General features: G+C 30.8%; 2 protein-coding genes across 2 annotated transcripts in view; both read right to left on the bottom strand.

Moving 5' to 3' along the window:
* Positions 1-2,207: 2,207 nt before the first annotated feature.
* LOC145325161 (uncharacterized) overlaps positions 2,208-16,099 on the bottom strand; it is a 79,095-nt gene continuing 65,203 nt past the window's right edge. Inside the window, exon 18 of the mRNA XM_080168021.1 lies at positions 2,208-4,180. Coding sequence (XP_080024147.1) covers positions 4,153-4,180 — 28 coding nt within the window. The 3' untranslated portion in view covers positions 2,208-4,152. The remainder of the gene's footprint in view (positions 4,181-16,099) is intronic.
* Positions 11,476-15,829, bottom strand: LOC145324026 (uncharacterized). The gene is made up of 7 exons (XM_080166659.1): positions 15,784-15,829; positions 14,360-14,858; positions 13,114-13,369; positions 12,810-12,933; positions 12,320-12,383; positions 11,865-12,069; positions 11,476-11,727 (listed from the first exon to the last, which is right to left on the bottom strand). Exons 1-7 carry the CDS (start codon positions 15,827-15,829, stop codon positions 11,524-11,526), a joined length of 1,398 nt encoding a protein of 465 aa, XP_080022785.1. The 3' UTR covers positions 11,476-11,523.

Below are 16,099 nucleotides of genomic sequence, written 5' to 3'. Positions count from 1 at the left end.
AAGTGTTAAAGGAAAATCTTGCAATATATATTGAACTAGCGGCTAAGCCCCTAGAGGCACGTTACTTCCCGGCCCCATAATAAAGTTTTCCAGGACCTATATGAAGCTACACTATAAAGGAGAACCAAATCGGTTCAGCAGTCCTTTGGGTCATACAGACGCTTACACAGACACTGATCCTGTTACTTTTATATAAGGATTAAAGGATAAAAAGAAAATTATTACAGCTAGCTATAATCTAAGGTTTTATAGTCAGCAGTCGCATATACTCTTGACGGCTGGCCAAGGTTGGATGGACAACGATTATTTACCGTCTGGTTGCTGTAAATGATATAAATAATGGAATTTGTTTCATTCTATATCTTGTTAACTCCGGCTGCAAACTGCCAAGAAACAAATGCAGCTGATTGCATAGTTCAGTGACTTTGAATTTGTCTTCAATGAATATAGGCGTTACTTCATATTTCTGTATTCTATTAATGTTGTAAAAAAAAATAACGTAATGGTTGTAAAATCATAATATCTGATAATTAACACAAAAAAAATGTTGTTTTTAGAATCATTAAGATATGAAGCTGTGAATTTTAGTTGCTTTTCTACAAGGACATTTTTATTCATATGTACTGTAGCAATAGAAAGCTAACAACAATTTCGGATTATGGTTCTCAAAAAAATATTATAGTAGAAATTATTATTTGTTGCTAATATGGATCTCACATATTGGTCAGTTTGTTCACATATGAAGGGGAGGGGAAGTTCTAAAAAGGGTGGATGGAGTGTATCGTTATTTTAGCCAGCTGTGAGTATCACTTTATTTGAGTACATGATAATCTGGTGCAATATCCAAGTAATTTTTATGATTATAAAAATTCTTTAGTGAACAATGCAGTAACAGTAAAGTCTAGTTTTAGAAAACCTGCGCTTTAAAAAAATGATGTTTATCATGCAATGAAATAGGTGTAAAGTTCATTTGTCAAACATGAATTGCTATCTAACTATTTTTAGCTGTGATAAAGTGTGTTTGTTGGCAGGGAGGGTACAATGGACCATCAATTTTATAAACTTGTTCTCTCTTTCGTAGGACTAAAAATTTTTGAGACTAAAATCAATAATTTTCAATAATATCTATCTATAAAACAAGGATGACAACATCCATAAAAGCGAAGCACTGAAACGGTAGGACAAACGGACATTAACACTTGTATAGTATCTGAACTGAAAAATCGGAACATAAATGTATAAATGTCGAATCAAAATTGTAGGTTAAATTGTTGAAAAACTGCTTAAAAACAGGATAATGTTTATGGACATACTTACATTTTGGGACTTGATTATAGAGTTGCTTCGCTTATAATATTGTTCTTTGTTGTCCCAGGAATCAATATACCAAAAATCAGATCAAACGGATAATTAAAACACTTAAAAATTTGTTGTTAAAAAAAAAGGAAAATCAACATGTTTAAAATGGACGTACGGACATTCTGGTAATGATTATAGAGTTGCTACGCTTTCTAAATCGTACCCAACTACTACAGGAATCATCATGCAAAGTTTGAAATCGATAGGACAATTCTAACATGCCTAAATTAACGAATAAAAGCTATCTATCTCGGACGGACGTACGGACGGACGTACCGACGGACGGACCGACCCTAATTATAGAAAAGCTTCGCTTTTAAAAATTCAAGTTGATAATTATAATCAAAGAACATTATCAAACCCATTTGGCATCGAATCAACTCTTGATTAATTTCAAATTAATGAAATCATTGAAATTCCTTTTCTGATTAAAATTAATTGTTTTATTTTCTCATTTAAAAAAGAACGAGTATGTCGAAAAGTTTTCTTTCAGTGATTTGATTTGTCACTCTGCAAATCATATTTCTCTCTTATGAAAATCATAATTTACTTTCAGACGGATGAAAATTGTAGACCAGAATTCATTGGTGAGAATAATCACCCAAAAGATTAAAAGTTATTACTGATAGACAATTAAAGTATATAATAGACTATGTATTTATTAGCTTTGTTTCTTTTATCTTCAGAGAAATTTCATGTCTTCCATAGCATTACCAACAGACCGACACATCAAATCAGATCAATCAGCTGAGAAAAATACGTTTTCCACAAAAAAAATATTTTTAAAAGGACAGACTAACAGACATAGAGAGTTATAGAGCTGCTTCGCTACAAATAAAGAACAAACATATAAAGTAGTTATTTATTCTAAATCTATTCAAAGTTAAAATTTAAACATTTAACATTAAAATAATGATAAAAACAATACATCTAAATAACATTACACCTCAATCAGGACTTGTCAGCCGCCAACTGCCAGCATCCAGCCGCAATATAACCTATCTTTAATATTAAGTGTTCCTTATCCTATAAGCTGTCAAACTGACGTTATTTTTTTGGCGGCTGTCAATCCTTGCTTTTCATACTTTGTTTGTTATTGGATGAATTTGAATCTGTAGAATAACGCAAGCATCATAAAAAGTGATATTTCCTGTAGTAAATTTATTACAATAACAAATTGTGTGTGCTTTCACCTCCGCAATTGAATCTTTTAGTAAATAATAAGAATTGTATATTATTACCACACTCTGTCCTTTCCCTTCGTTGAACTTACACAAATAAAAATCTTACTTTATTGATATTATATCTTCTTTTGCAAATATGAAACTTGTGTAGATATTTAAAAAAAAATCTGCGGTAGTGAATACACATAAAGAAATTTTGGTCATTAAAACAGCATGAATTAGAGCATAAACAGTTGGATACACGAATGGGTTTCTGTAAATTGAGTAGGTTTCTGTACTATACAAAATTAGAACTAAAGATTTGACAATTCATTAAAAGATATCAATTAAATCTAAATACCTTCGTAATACAATATTAAAGGAATTGGAAAAAATACTATACCGTTACACAGTAATCCTTTCGTGTATCTAACTAATGGTTCCAAAAATGGTTTCTATTTAAATTATTTTTCTTTATATTTAGTTATAAGCTGAATTATACTTGAATTTTAGAGACTTAATTTAAATATATCTATCTTTTTTAATAAAAAGAATTATAATAAATTACATTAATGCATTATTTTAAAAAGATATACTATAATTGCAAAAAAGTAACAATTGTAAAAAAAATTGTTTTACTCATGCTTTTCATAGGTGTTGTACATAAAGTTTAAAACTTAGGAGGTAGCTCAATATGGCTTTTGAAAGTCTTCTAGATCTATTATCATTTTGATATGGCCTTACATTGATTAGATTTATCTAAGCCTTGATTATTTGAGAAGCGCTGGAAAATGTCATGTGTGACGTCATAAAAATACGTTTAGCTCCACCTCTTTTTTAGAGATTTTTTCCCACTTCTTCTCTCATCCCTCCTTTTTAGACGTATTTTATGACGTCACACAAAACACTTTCCAGTGCTTCGATGTTTGATAAATATTAGTAGATTTTAAAACAAAGGACAATTAAACTTTATATTAAGCTATGCACTAATTTATTGGAAGAACTTTTAATTGTTTACATTTTTATCAGGAAAACTTTAAATGTGATGAAAAATTTACTTCAAATTTTAATAATTTATGTAATACTTCTTAAAAAGCAAGCATATAAAAAGGCTACAATAAGCATAATCTAAAAACTCTATATATAATTTTGTAAATAATTTTACTTTAAGCTTAATATCAATAATTATTTGAGATCTTTTTGCTACACAAATCAGCATTTTTTTTCACTTTTTATTAGATTTTCTGTTTTTATATTGTATTTGTATTGCTTTGTAGTATTTTTTTTGTACAATTTTTTTGTAAATTCACTTTTTTCACTGGCCTATTCATAGCATTTTTTCACAACATAAACTTGTCTTTTTAGCTAAAGCTAATGGCAGTATTTAGTTCACATAATATCAATGTTAACAATAAATTTGAGACATTAAACTTGGATATTTAAATCACTAATGTTTAGTAATTATTAGCGCAGAGCTATTCTATAGTTTTATAATAAATATATGACTTGGTTGTAACATCACTAGATTAAATATATTCACTCTGTGCATTAAAATTGTTTGTTTTCTTGTTCACCAGATTTTTTAGTTAAAGTTTGTATTGAAATCTTGTATTGTTTGTGTTTCCATAGTTTACACAGGGGTCTCTCGAGATACAACACTGAAATAAAGAAAAGGTTATTGGCTTTATTAAAGGTTTTAAGAAAGTACAGCTGTTCTGTAACTACGTTGGCCATTTTGAGAATTTTGAGCACGGTTAAAAATTTAATTAAAATTGTGTTAGCTTCTTGATGATATATTTTTTGAAGACATAAAACAAAAACGATTTTTTAGAAGAGGAACAAAAGAATATAAATAAAAGTCTGTCTGTCTGTAAGACTGTTTTCGATCATCTTTAAAATTTATGTAATTTTAAGATACAATTAAAGCAAAAAGGTGGCTTTTATTTTATTCATAATAGGTTTCCCTGTAACTTTTTACTATGACTTTTTATTATTTGACATTAAGGTTCTTTTTCCCTAATTTTGGGCAATAAAGTCCGTCTGCATGACCGTATATGGTAGGAGGAGCCATAAGAAAGGTGACTGATAACTGATACGCATCAACAAAAAGTGTGCAATCATTATCACATACCCTTCGTGTAATAAACATAATACATACTAGTGGTTACGCCACTAGAGGCCTTTTTGGACTCTTGAAGGAAGGTTGACCCTCCACTTTTAATTTTAGCTCTAAAAAGAAAAGAAGGAGTGGTATCTATTGTGAGGGTTAAGGTATCCTTGTCATAAATGTTTAAAAACCTTCCCTGGACCTATAGGAATCTTTTCTATAAAGGATAACCACAGACAAACATCCTTTTAATTTTATAAAATGGAGCGATGAATGATTGAAATTGTAAAGGAAATTTATTTTTGCTTTATGCGTGACTAGCGGTTCTGTCAATTTGATAATGTGAATATTTGTGGAAGTGAATTCACACCTCAACAAAAAGATTTTTTGGTCATTCTAGTTAGGTTTATTTCTTCTTACCATAGAAAGCGTATTGGCAATTTCCCTACAACTCAAACTGGGCCACAAACAAACTATTTGAGAGGAAAAACGTGGATTTTTTGTGGTCAATCGTTGGATAAATGTTGGTCAAAATTGTTAAAATATTCTTTTTTCCGATGGCTACCTAAATTGATATATATTAATGCCCTTTTAATTCTCGGTTCTTTTTTTCAAAATTATTTGGCATAATAAGTATGTGTAAAATTGCACTTTATTTATGAAGTTTTTTGAAAAACTTGATTTAAAAAAAATAACATTTCAAAATAAAACAACTTATCATCGATGCATCTAAATATAAACATTTATTTTTATTTTGTATTAAAATTAAACATTTGAGTAAGATATGCCCTCCTGTCAAAAACAATTATCTTTTATATTTCAGGGAAAAAAATTAAATTAAAACTAAAAAATTCAAATATATCCTGTTGAAAGGCATTGACATCAATAAAATTTCCTTGTTTTTATTAACTTCACGATATACTAAAGTGGTCATAGCTTTGCATGTGATTGACATGACCGTAAGAAATTTATTACAGAATATTCACTTTGACGTGTAAAATATAAAGCATTACTTCTGGAAACCTACATCTACTACATATAATGCAACTGCAACAATAGCCATAATATAAAAACCAATGTAATTAGAATAACAAAACAAACGTATTTTAAAATATTTAGTTTTAGTTTATCATTGCTGCGCTGCTAATGTTCATAACTGTCCTTATGTTTTTCCGTTTTTCGCTTCAAATGACCTATCACTATTCTCTGGGCTGTATTTGACAGGTACCAGAATATTTTTGCAAAATCCCCTGCAATTTTCAATTTCTTAACTGTTGGGTGGTTTGGCGGACAAAAACACTTGATGCGGTCACTTTCAAGGACTACACAAATATCGGTTGGTCTATAACTTTTAATCAAAATGCTTATTATAAAAATGAAATGTATTGTTTTCTGCATTTTAGAGTACAATATTGTGTTGCATTTAAAAGAAATAAAATACAATAATTCGACTTCAATCGAAAGCAGTCCACAAAACAACTTTTAAAAATATTTATTTTTATTCTTATTTAAGGTTAGGCTAGATAAATGTAAGAAGAGTCCCACAAGGGTTTAGCTACCATTTAGAAGTCTGAATAGGATTGATTAAAAAAGCAGAGAAATATATAAGATAAAAAAGTTTAGACTTTTTAAACCTTTGTGGAAAATATCCTAATTTTTATAACATCAACTACAGAGAAAGACCTTTTAACATTGACCTGTAAGTTCCCAAAAAAATATTAAGGATTAATATGTATACAATTTCTAGAAGCGAAGCTGCTCTACAACTGGGATTTAACCGTTTAGCACCTATATTCTGACTATTTTAAAGTTGCAGTTTTATAGAGTATATATTTTTATGATTTAATTTAAAAAAACTCATGATAGCTTCTCATTGCTGCGCTTTTTGTGGACATTCTTGTTTTGTTAACAAAATAATAGGATGTATTAAAGTATGCTAATGATATAGGCTGTATTTTAATGTATAATTTTCTAAACTTTTTGTTTTAAAATCAAAATTCAAAAATCCTAATTTTTAGATTTTACTTTAATCTTGAAAACTAAGTGCCTAATAATCCAACCATAGGTCATTATATTATTTTACAACTAAGGTCTTCTATTCGTCCGCATGTCTGTCAAGATTTTTCATTTTTACTGTATGACAGTTAACTGTTATTTGATAGGTTGTCATAATGATAATGAAGGTCAAAGATGACAGTCTATTAAAGTTGTTATTATTGGCCACAAAACTGGATAATTGGTTGCACTTTTTTGCACACCCCCTGTTGTACTAGGAGCATTGTATTGACTATGAACTCGAATATATAGTGTTTGATAAAAGTGATAATTAATGACATAACATCCCTATTTATTAATATATTGGCCAAATTAATGGCTGTAAAATACGTGGATATTGTGACTGTGGAACTTTGTGGTCAATATTGTTTGCTAATAAAGTCCTAGATGTTTATGGTCTGGGTAAAGATGAGGAGGAGGAGGAGGGTATTGTTTTATCAGTGTATGCAAGAAAGCCCTGCAATATCCACATATTCTAATCCATTGTTTAATTGTTAATATTTGGAGTCGAATGCTGGTTATGTAATATAAATGTGTCGATATAACAGCAGCTCAAAAGTATAATAGGTTGGGTATTTAGGACATTGCTTGGTTTGGAAATGCATAGTAATAATAGGTGCCATATTATTGGGAGTTTTACAGGAATAGGTAACTGAAAGAAAATTCATTATTTTATCAAGGTATTTTTTTACTTCGAGATATAAGTGAGAATAAATTTATCCTCCAACTGACTAACCCTGATTAACAGAAGAAGCAAAACAGATTTGTTATGTATTTAATAAATCTTGTTTGGTTGGTACAAGTTATCAGTGTCCAAAGTTGAACCATTAAAAGTAAAGAATTAGGGATAATTATGTCCATCATAATTGTAAGTTTCATAAGTTTCATTTACTTAGGCTTTTTAAGATTCCTGGGTAAAGAACTAAAGACACTCTACAAATGATGGGTTGTCTGTTAGTTGGTCATGCCTAACTGCCAGAAAGGACACATTTTCATGATGATTCAGGGATTGGACAATGAGTAAATTTATTTGCCTTTCTAAACTTCATGGATTGGATTCTGTAGCTAATGGATACATATATTTGGGAGCAAATTAGGACTGTAGAATAATGTAAAAAGCTGTGTTTCTTTCAATTGTTTTCTATTGTTTATCTTAATCAAATATTAATACTAGATTGTATGTGTTTATTTTGATATTAACATACTAAACAGGTGCAAAAGTTGTCTCAAACTTTTCAAGATCCTGTCAAAACATCTCTCTTCACGCACTTTTTTTTGGAAAGCGCAGCTAAAATAAATGCATTTTTGTTGTTGTCTGTTTGTCTATGCAATGTTTGTTTGTCCTGAGGTCAGTGACTTTATAACGACTTTCTCAATGTATAAACTTAAAAACCAAAAATTTCAAATGTTTTTTTCTTTAAGTTGGTTTTGTTCTTTGAGACATATTCGTTCTTGTTTATTTGTAAACAAGCATAATAATTAAGAACTTTTACATAATATTCATTTTAGATAAATAAATGATCTTTAAGGGCAGCTGTTTTTCAAAAGTAAAGCAGATAAAGACTTGGTTTTGCTATTTAAAATCACCCGGATGTTTAATTCAAGGACACATGGATAGAGCAATGGATGATATATTAGTGTCTTATCTCCCCCCCCCCCCTCAAGTTTATCTATGAAAATTTACCTTTTAATTTTAAGTTGTAAGATGAAGATAAATTTTAGCGCCATTGACCCCTCCCTCCCTGCAGTTATTTGCAACCCTTTTTTTCTTTCAAATCCTAATATATCAATCAGTCTTTTAAGGCCTAAAAGATATATGAGTCTGAAATAGTGTGTTTTCACTACCGCCCCCACACCCCCCCCTTACATCAATTTAAATTTTAGTTTTGAAACAAAAAGTGAAAGAATTGTTTGAGTGGGTGGGTGGACCCTATTTTGTTGTGGACTTTTTCTCTTGAGAGGTTGTCGGTATCCTTCCCAAAATAAGTTATAAAACATCCCGGGTTCTAGAAGAAGCTACACTGTAAAGGAGAACCATATCTGTTCGTCGGTAAGCCAGATCTTTCGGTACATACAGAAACAGATCATGATAATTTTGAATAAGGATTTTTTTGCGAATATGAAAGTAAATTTTAAGTAAAGATTTTTTTGCGAATATGAAACTCAATCACCATGCCAATGCACATTGGGGCAAATCAAACAAAAAGGGGATTTAATTATTTAGAGCCCGAATTTCGTGTTCAAAATGTCAAATTAGGGGTTTTTGAGGACAGGGAATGCATTTCTAAACTTATCAGAGCAATATGAGAATTTTTTAGTAGCGCAGCTACCCTATAACTAGCTTTTTGGGCCCTTTAAAGTGTATCTATGTCAATTGTAGTCCGATTTTAGTGTTCAAAGTGTCATATTAGGGGTTTTTGGGGTCAAGGAATTCATTTATAAACTTATTAGAGCAATATGAGAATTCTTCATTGGCGCAGCTACCATATATTTAGCTTTTAGGGCCATTTAAAGTGCATCTTTGTCAATTATTGTCCGATGTTATTGTTCAAGGTGTCAAATTAGAGGTTTTTGGGGTCAAGGAATTCATTGATAAACTTATCAGAGTATTAGAAGATTATTTCAGTAGAGCAGCTGCCATATATTTCGCTTTTGGGACCCTTCAAAGTGCATCTTTGTCAATAGTAGACCGATTTTAGTGTTCAAAGTGTCAAATTATTAGCCTTATGATATTTTTTTAGGATCGCAGCTATTGTGTATCATATTTTTGTATTAAACTTATAAAAATAAATGAATTATGATTCAATAAAGCCCATACATCAAATAATTTAAGCATAGGCAATTTCAAGCAATTAAGCAAAAGTTTAATATTGTATTAACACGTTTAGGACGAAAAAATATTGGCAATAGAACATCAAATTTTAGTTATAGAGCACATCTTTTCTTTGAAATACTTAACTCCAAACACTTTTCAGAGTAAAAACGTTTACATCTATAAGAAGTGCAGTATAAAAAGGATAAAATTATTGCCCCTAGAGGTTTCTCGGGGCACTTGAGGATGGGAGAGTTGAGACCCAAAACCATTTTTTAATTTAGATTTTAAAAAAAGAGTAATTCTGGGGGTTAATTTTTTTATAGAGACGAATTCTCATGGGAGGGTTGTGGTACCCTCCCCTTAAATAGTTATAAACCTTCCCGGGACCTATGAGAAGCTACCCTGATAAGGAGAATCCAATCGGTTCAGTGGTTAGTTAAATCATTTGGTACAAACAAACAAAGACATGTAGACATCATTCTACTTTGTATTATAGATAATTAAGCACAATGAGTAATATTATTCGTTAAAGTTCAATTAGTCTCTGAATAATACAAAATTTTATTTATGCAAGTAGAAAAAAAGATTAAAGAACAAATAATAATTATTGCCATTTAATTTCCTTCAAGCAAGTTTTTGACCTCATCTGGAAGGTCAGTATCTGGCTTTTTTGATCTTTCATATGTACACAATTCTGGGTCTGAAGCATTTAGCAGCCTCCTCATAAGGTCAAAATTTCCGTCAATTTGTGAACTACGACGTATATTAAATTTTCTAAACTTTTTCACCACTTTATTACTGGATTCCTGAGCCTCTTCAGAGTACATGCCTAATGGCAGGTTTAATTCCCTAGCAACTTGGTGTGAATGGATTAATAAAACATGAACTCCTTGAGGCACATCATACCAAGGAAATTCCTTTCTTATCAACTCAAATGTCTCTAAACAGAAGTTCTCAAATTTGTCGCAGTTAAGGGGCTGCTGGCAAGATATGGCAACCATGACTATTCTCAGTCTATGGATTACCTCAGCAGGGAACTCAGGGTGAAGGATTTGAGCAACTTCGTCAGCATGCTTCAAAAACCTTCTCCCTGTGTTCCCTGCATTGCTGTTGCCAGCGCCCCCTTGTTTTGGCGTGTCAACTAAAATTCCAAGTTTGGCAAAAAGTTCATTTCTTATACGCTTCTTGGTCTTCTCCATGGTGATTTTGTCCTCAGAAGTGTAGGAGCCGAACTTTTTAAAACTGAACCTAAAAATTATAATTAAGAATTGTTATTAAATTTGTTTGATTTGATTATCAACAAGGATGACAGAATCCATAAAAGCGAAGCACTGAAACTATAGGACAAACTGACATTAACACTTGTATAGTGTCAGAACTGGATAATCGGAATATAAATGTGTAAGCAAATAAATAAGAGTGTAAGCAAAATTTAACGTAAATTTGTTGAAAAACTTGATACAGAATAATGTTTCTGGACATACTTACATTTTCAGGACTTGATTAAAGAATTGTAATACTGTACTTTATTGTCCCAGGAGTCAGTATACCAAAATCAAATCACATATAAATGTGTTGCTAAAAAAGTAAAAAAATCAACATGTTTAAAATGGATGTAGGGACATTCTGCTAAGCTTTCTAAATCATACCTAACTACTACAGGAATCACCATGCCAAGTTTGAAATTGATAGGACATTTCTAAGAAGCCTAAATTAACAAAAAAGCTATCCGCCACGGACGGAAGGACGGACGGACGGACAGACTGACCTTAATTATAGAAAAGCTTCGCTTTTAAGAAATGTACACAATAATTTTTTTATACAGGAGTTTATAAACTATATCTTATATTCAATTGGGCTTTTAATCATCCTAATATGTGAACCCCCTCTCCTTCTAAAGGTAATTGGCAGATACCAGCTTCATGTTAAAGCCATTTGACGCAACAGAAAAGATATTTGCTATGAAGAAGGCAAATTCATGCCTTTTTTATATTGTATTTCTCTATTTTTATGAGCAAGGAGCTTTAACTATACCTGTAGGCAACATGCAGAATAAATTCCATACACTTGATCCATTTGTGCATAATAGAAATTCCCCATTCAAAATTTGTTGTTTGTTTCTTTGCCAACTCTAAGCTTGTGGTCAACGAATTCATTTCTTTCGGTTTAGCTCCACAGATAGCGCAACATCTGTAGGAATTTGTCAGTTTGCTTAGATGGGTGTGTACCTGCAAAACAATTATACTAAAAGCCAAAAAGGATAACCAAATAACTTTTTAAAAAAGAATGTATTTTGATGCTCATTTTAAGTTAGACTGCTAAATTAGATCAGTTAAAATAAATCTTTAATATCTCAATATGTTACCTTGCCATCTGTCATAGTTTTTTTAATAGCATGATGGCAATCCACTTTTCTTTCATGTAGGTTGTTGTCATCAACAGCGAGGGTGGATAGAGCAGTTTCTATATTCTTTTCAGTAGTTTTCAAACTCAATACTGTGGGCTCCAGCTGCAGGGAGTCAAGGTATTCATCTTCTTCTATGTTAATATCTTGTGTTTCCTTCACAAACCTATAGAAAAATTGATACATATATAATTAAATATTAGGCATTTAATATTTTCAACAAATAAATCCAATATTTCTTACAAAAATCTAAAGCTTATGCTCTTGTAATGTCTCTGGGGAAATCAAACTATAGGACCAATTCTAATATCATATAATCATTCAATTCAAGCTGTAAATATCACGTCACGTATTGATGATAATAAGTACATATATTTAGTATTACATAAACTATGTTTAAATAAAAAATAGCTTACTTAAATCTAAGGGGGCGACACATCCTGGTGCTTGAAGGTTTTTGGTTTCTCCATATAATTTGGCCTAAAAATATTAAATATGAATAAGAGCAACTTTTAAATCGTGTATGATCTATTTGTAACAATTATATTTGTAACTTAACATCTAAAAAGGAGTAAAACTTGGTTCAATATTTGTTTATCAAATGTTCTTCTTAATTCAAACTGTTTATATATGAAGATGTTTATATCCACTTTTTGACTATGACCATTAACCATAGATAGTAAGCTTAAAATTATAGAATTAACCCGATCTCTCCCCCACCCTCCTACTCTAAATTTTTTACTCTTTTACATTTTAAATCATGTTTTTGTTGTAGAAAGTTTGTTTCTAGTTCTAATACAGTTTAAGGAAAACCATAGATATACGTTTTTTTGTTTATAATCATTTTTTTCTTTCTATTCAAGTTTTTGCTATATATAAACACAACGTTTATGACAAAATAATTACCTGAAGCTTTTACTGATAACTGTAAAGGAACCATAGCAGTTAGAAATAGAGTTTCTGTGCATGCTTTAGCAACAATGTTATCACCATCTTCAATTTGTTCATGCTCAGGTTTGTGTGTAAATACCTAAATGAAATTATATTAGAATTTTTTCTTTGCAAATAAAAAATAAATCTCATAAGAAAATAATTCAATACTAAGATATGTAAATTTTTTTTATAAAATATAAACAAAAATAAACATTTTACTAATTGAACACTCAGATACTTGCAGCTTAGATTTTGTCTGTCTTTAATATTCCTGTACCTGTTGTCCTGAGCTTCCGTCGAATCCTGCCTTATATTCAAGCACAAGAGTATCTGTTGGCTGAATCTTTTCTTTTATATCATCCTCAACTAGATGATCAAAAATTTTATTTGCAGTTTGGTCAAACAAGTCTTGTGTGTCTGTTTCAGCGCTATCCACATCAGCTTTAAATTTGCAAGAACATCTTTTTTTTGCCTCTTGAATTCTTTTCCACGAGGGGTATAGAGTACCTGCTCCCTTTTCACTTGCGCCATTCCTAATAAAAATGCAAAACTGTAATATCTATAATACAAAGTAGAACGATGTCTGTCTGTTTGTCTGTCTGTTTGTAGCGAAGGATCTCGCTAACCGCTGAACCGATCGGGTTCTCCTTTACAGGGTAGCTTCTCATAGGTCTCAGAAAGGTTTATAACTATATTCTTGGGGGGTGGGACCCCCCCCCCGAAAAAAAAAATTTCTCCCCCCCCAATTTTTTTTTTTTTTGATTTTTCTTATTAAACCTCTTGGGGCAAAGCCCCTAGAGGCTAGGGGCGAAGCCGCTATTAAGTTCATATAGCATAACCCTACATAAATGATATATATTTTTTAAAGACAAATTATGAATAACACTTAAACTGACTGACAGACATAAGGTTAGAAATTTTATTTTTTGTCTTTTAAGTTAACAAGATTTTTCTCAGGACATTGACAACATGTTAGATATAAATTATATTCACTTTAAAGATAAATTCAGGAAACTAAATAACTTGTTAAGGACATAACAACAAAGACAAGAAAAACATATTTCATTTTGACTTTCACTAACTAAAATATTGTCACCTTACAAAAAAAAAGTTATGTTAGCATCTAATTCCTATATTTAACTTTTAAAAAGTTGGAATGAAGTAGTCTTTATTTAGTTTCATTAAAGCCTTAAGTACTATTAATTTTTTTGTGGCGAAGCTACTCTATAATTCGAAATGTCCGTCTGTCTGTTAGAGACAGAAAGGGGGAAATGCGATTTTCTCGGCCCCTATAAGAGATAGAAGGCTAATATTTTTAGGGATTAAATATATTAACATTCTTCATATACTCACTAAAATTTCATTAAGATTTGTTAACAAGATTTTGTATTTTTTTTAGTTTAAAGTTATTTTATGAAACTGCTCTATAGTTCATTTTTTTCGGATATCTATAAATAATTTTGAGCTTCGCTTCTTATGGATGTTGTCATCCATGTTGTTATTATAGGTATTCAATATATTACCTTACAGTCTGGTAGGTTTCTCTAGAAAAATCACCTTCTATAACTAGGTTCAGGGCTTCTACACTATTGTAGGATTTCAGAGGATTTGTTTGTTTTTTCATGCGCATATTTTTAAGAATATTAGCGTCTTCCTCCCTGTTAACTCGTCTCAATTTTTTCTCCGCAGCCCAAAGTAATTGTTGAAGAGAATAATCATTCTTTAAATTCGATGTTAATTTTCTTATTATATGCTTTGATTTGGCTTCTTTTGGTGACACTCTAGGCCTACCAGATTTTCTTGATTTTGGTGTTGTAACATCATTTTCAGGACTATAATCTGGTGAATTTTCTCTAGAAGATTTTGGGGAACTTCTTCTAGATTGTGATTTTGATGAATTATTTGATTCTGGTCTTGATATAGGGGATGCAGCTCGAGAACTTCTTCTAGAATGTGATCTTGATGAGTCATTTGATTCTGGTCTTGATAAAGGGGAAGCAGCTCGAGAAGGTATGGGAGTATCTAAATTACCAACACAACAATTATGTTTTTTTTTGAAAAATTGTATGCAAATTATTTATCAATCTATTACCCTATCAATTTTTTAATATAAAATATTAACTAATTTAAAGCCAGTATACAAGGGGAGTGTTTGCCAGTTATCAAATAGCTTAATTTACAAAAATAAAATTTATCTCATATTATAAAAATTGATGTATAGACCCATGAAATATACAGCATATATAGAGTAGCTGTGCTAGAATTATCAAAATAAGAAATATGACACATGAATATACACTAATTACAAATTAGTATGTGTATTAAAATATTCAATGGTTATTTTTTCCTTCCACTACACTACTATAGAATGAACTAGCGGCTTCGCCCCCAGAGGCTTCTAGGGGCACTTGAGGAAGGGGGAGTTAAATCCCAAAACCCATTTTTCAATTTAAATTTTTAAAAAGAAGTAAACATAATTTTTTAGGGGAGGGGGGGGGGTGGTACCCTCCCCCCAAATAGTTATAAACCTTCCCGGAACCAATTAAAAGCTACCCTTTTAAGGAGAACCCGATCGGATCAGCGGTTAGTGTGATCCTTCGGTACAAACAAATAAACAAACAGACAGTCAGATAGACGACAGGCATCGTTCTACTTTGTATTATAAAGTTTCAGACAAAAAAAACTTACTACTTTATAATATTGTAAATAAAACTGTTTCGATTTTTTAATAACTAACCTGTAATTAATTCATTTAGAAATTCATGATTCTTTTTCAGTTCCAATAGTCGATTTAAGTTGTTCTTTGCTGCTTTATATTTCCTTGAAATTACTTTTGCAAAACTTTCTGCTTTTCTTTGTTCCAGGTTATACTTTTTTGTTAACAAATCAACAGTATTTTTATAATTAAAAATCTGTACACTTTTTTGTTTTTGTTCATTAAAAATACTTTGTATAACATCTTTTTTAAGTTTCACTTGGTTTTGAGGTTCCATTTCAATTAAATAACACTTTTTTTATTCTTTGAATTTAGCTGTTTGTGTTTACTGTTTAAATAGTTTATTTGTTTTGGTTTGCGAGCAGAAATGATTTTCATGAAGCATAAAACGCATGCGCTTTAAAAAGAAAGCTAAAAACAGACGGACAATTTTTCCTATCCATAACTCATTAATCTTTCCCTTTCTCCGTGACGGACTATTTTAATTTTTGAGGTTTGCTGTTAAGAATGTTGTAAACTTTAATTTATTTGGTTTACTATTGAAGAA

The sequence above is a fragment of the Acartia tonsa genome, chromosome 7, assembly GCF_053477335.1.
Source record: "Acartia tonsa isolate MP-2025a chromosome 7, ASM5347733v1, whole genome shotgun sequence".
In the NCBI taxonomy this organism is placed as follows: domain Eukaryota; kingdom Metazoa; phylum Arthropoda; class Copepoda; order Calanoida; family Acartiidae; genus Acartia; species Acartia tonsa.
This window is presented reverse-complemented; position numbering and strand designations above follow the sequence as displayed.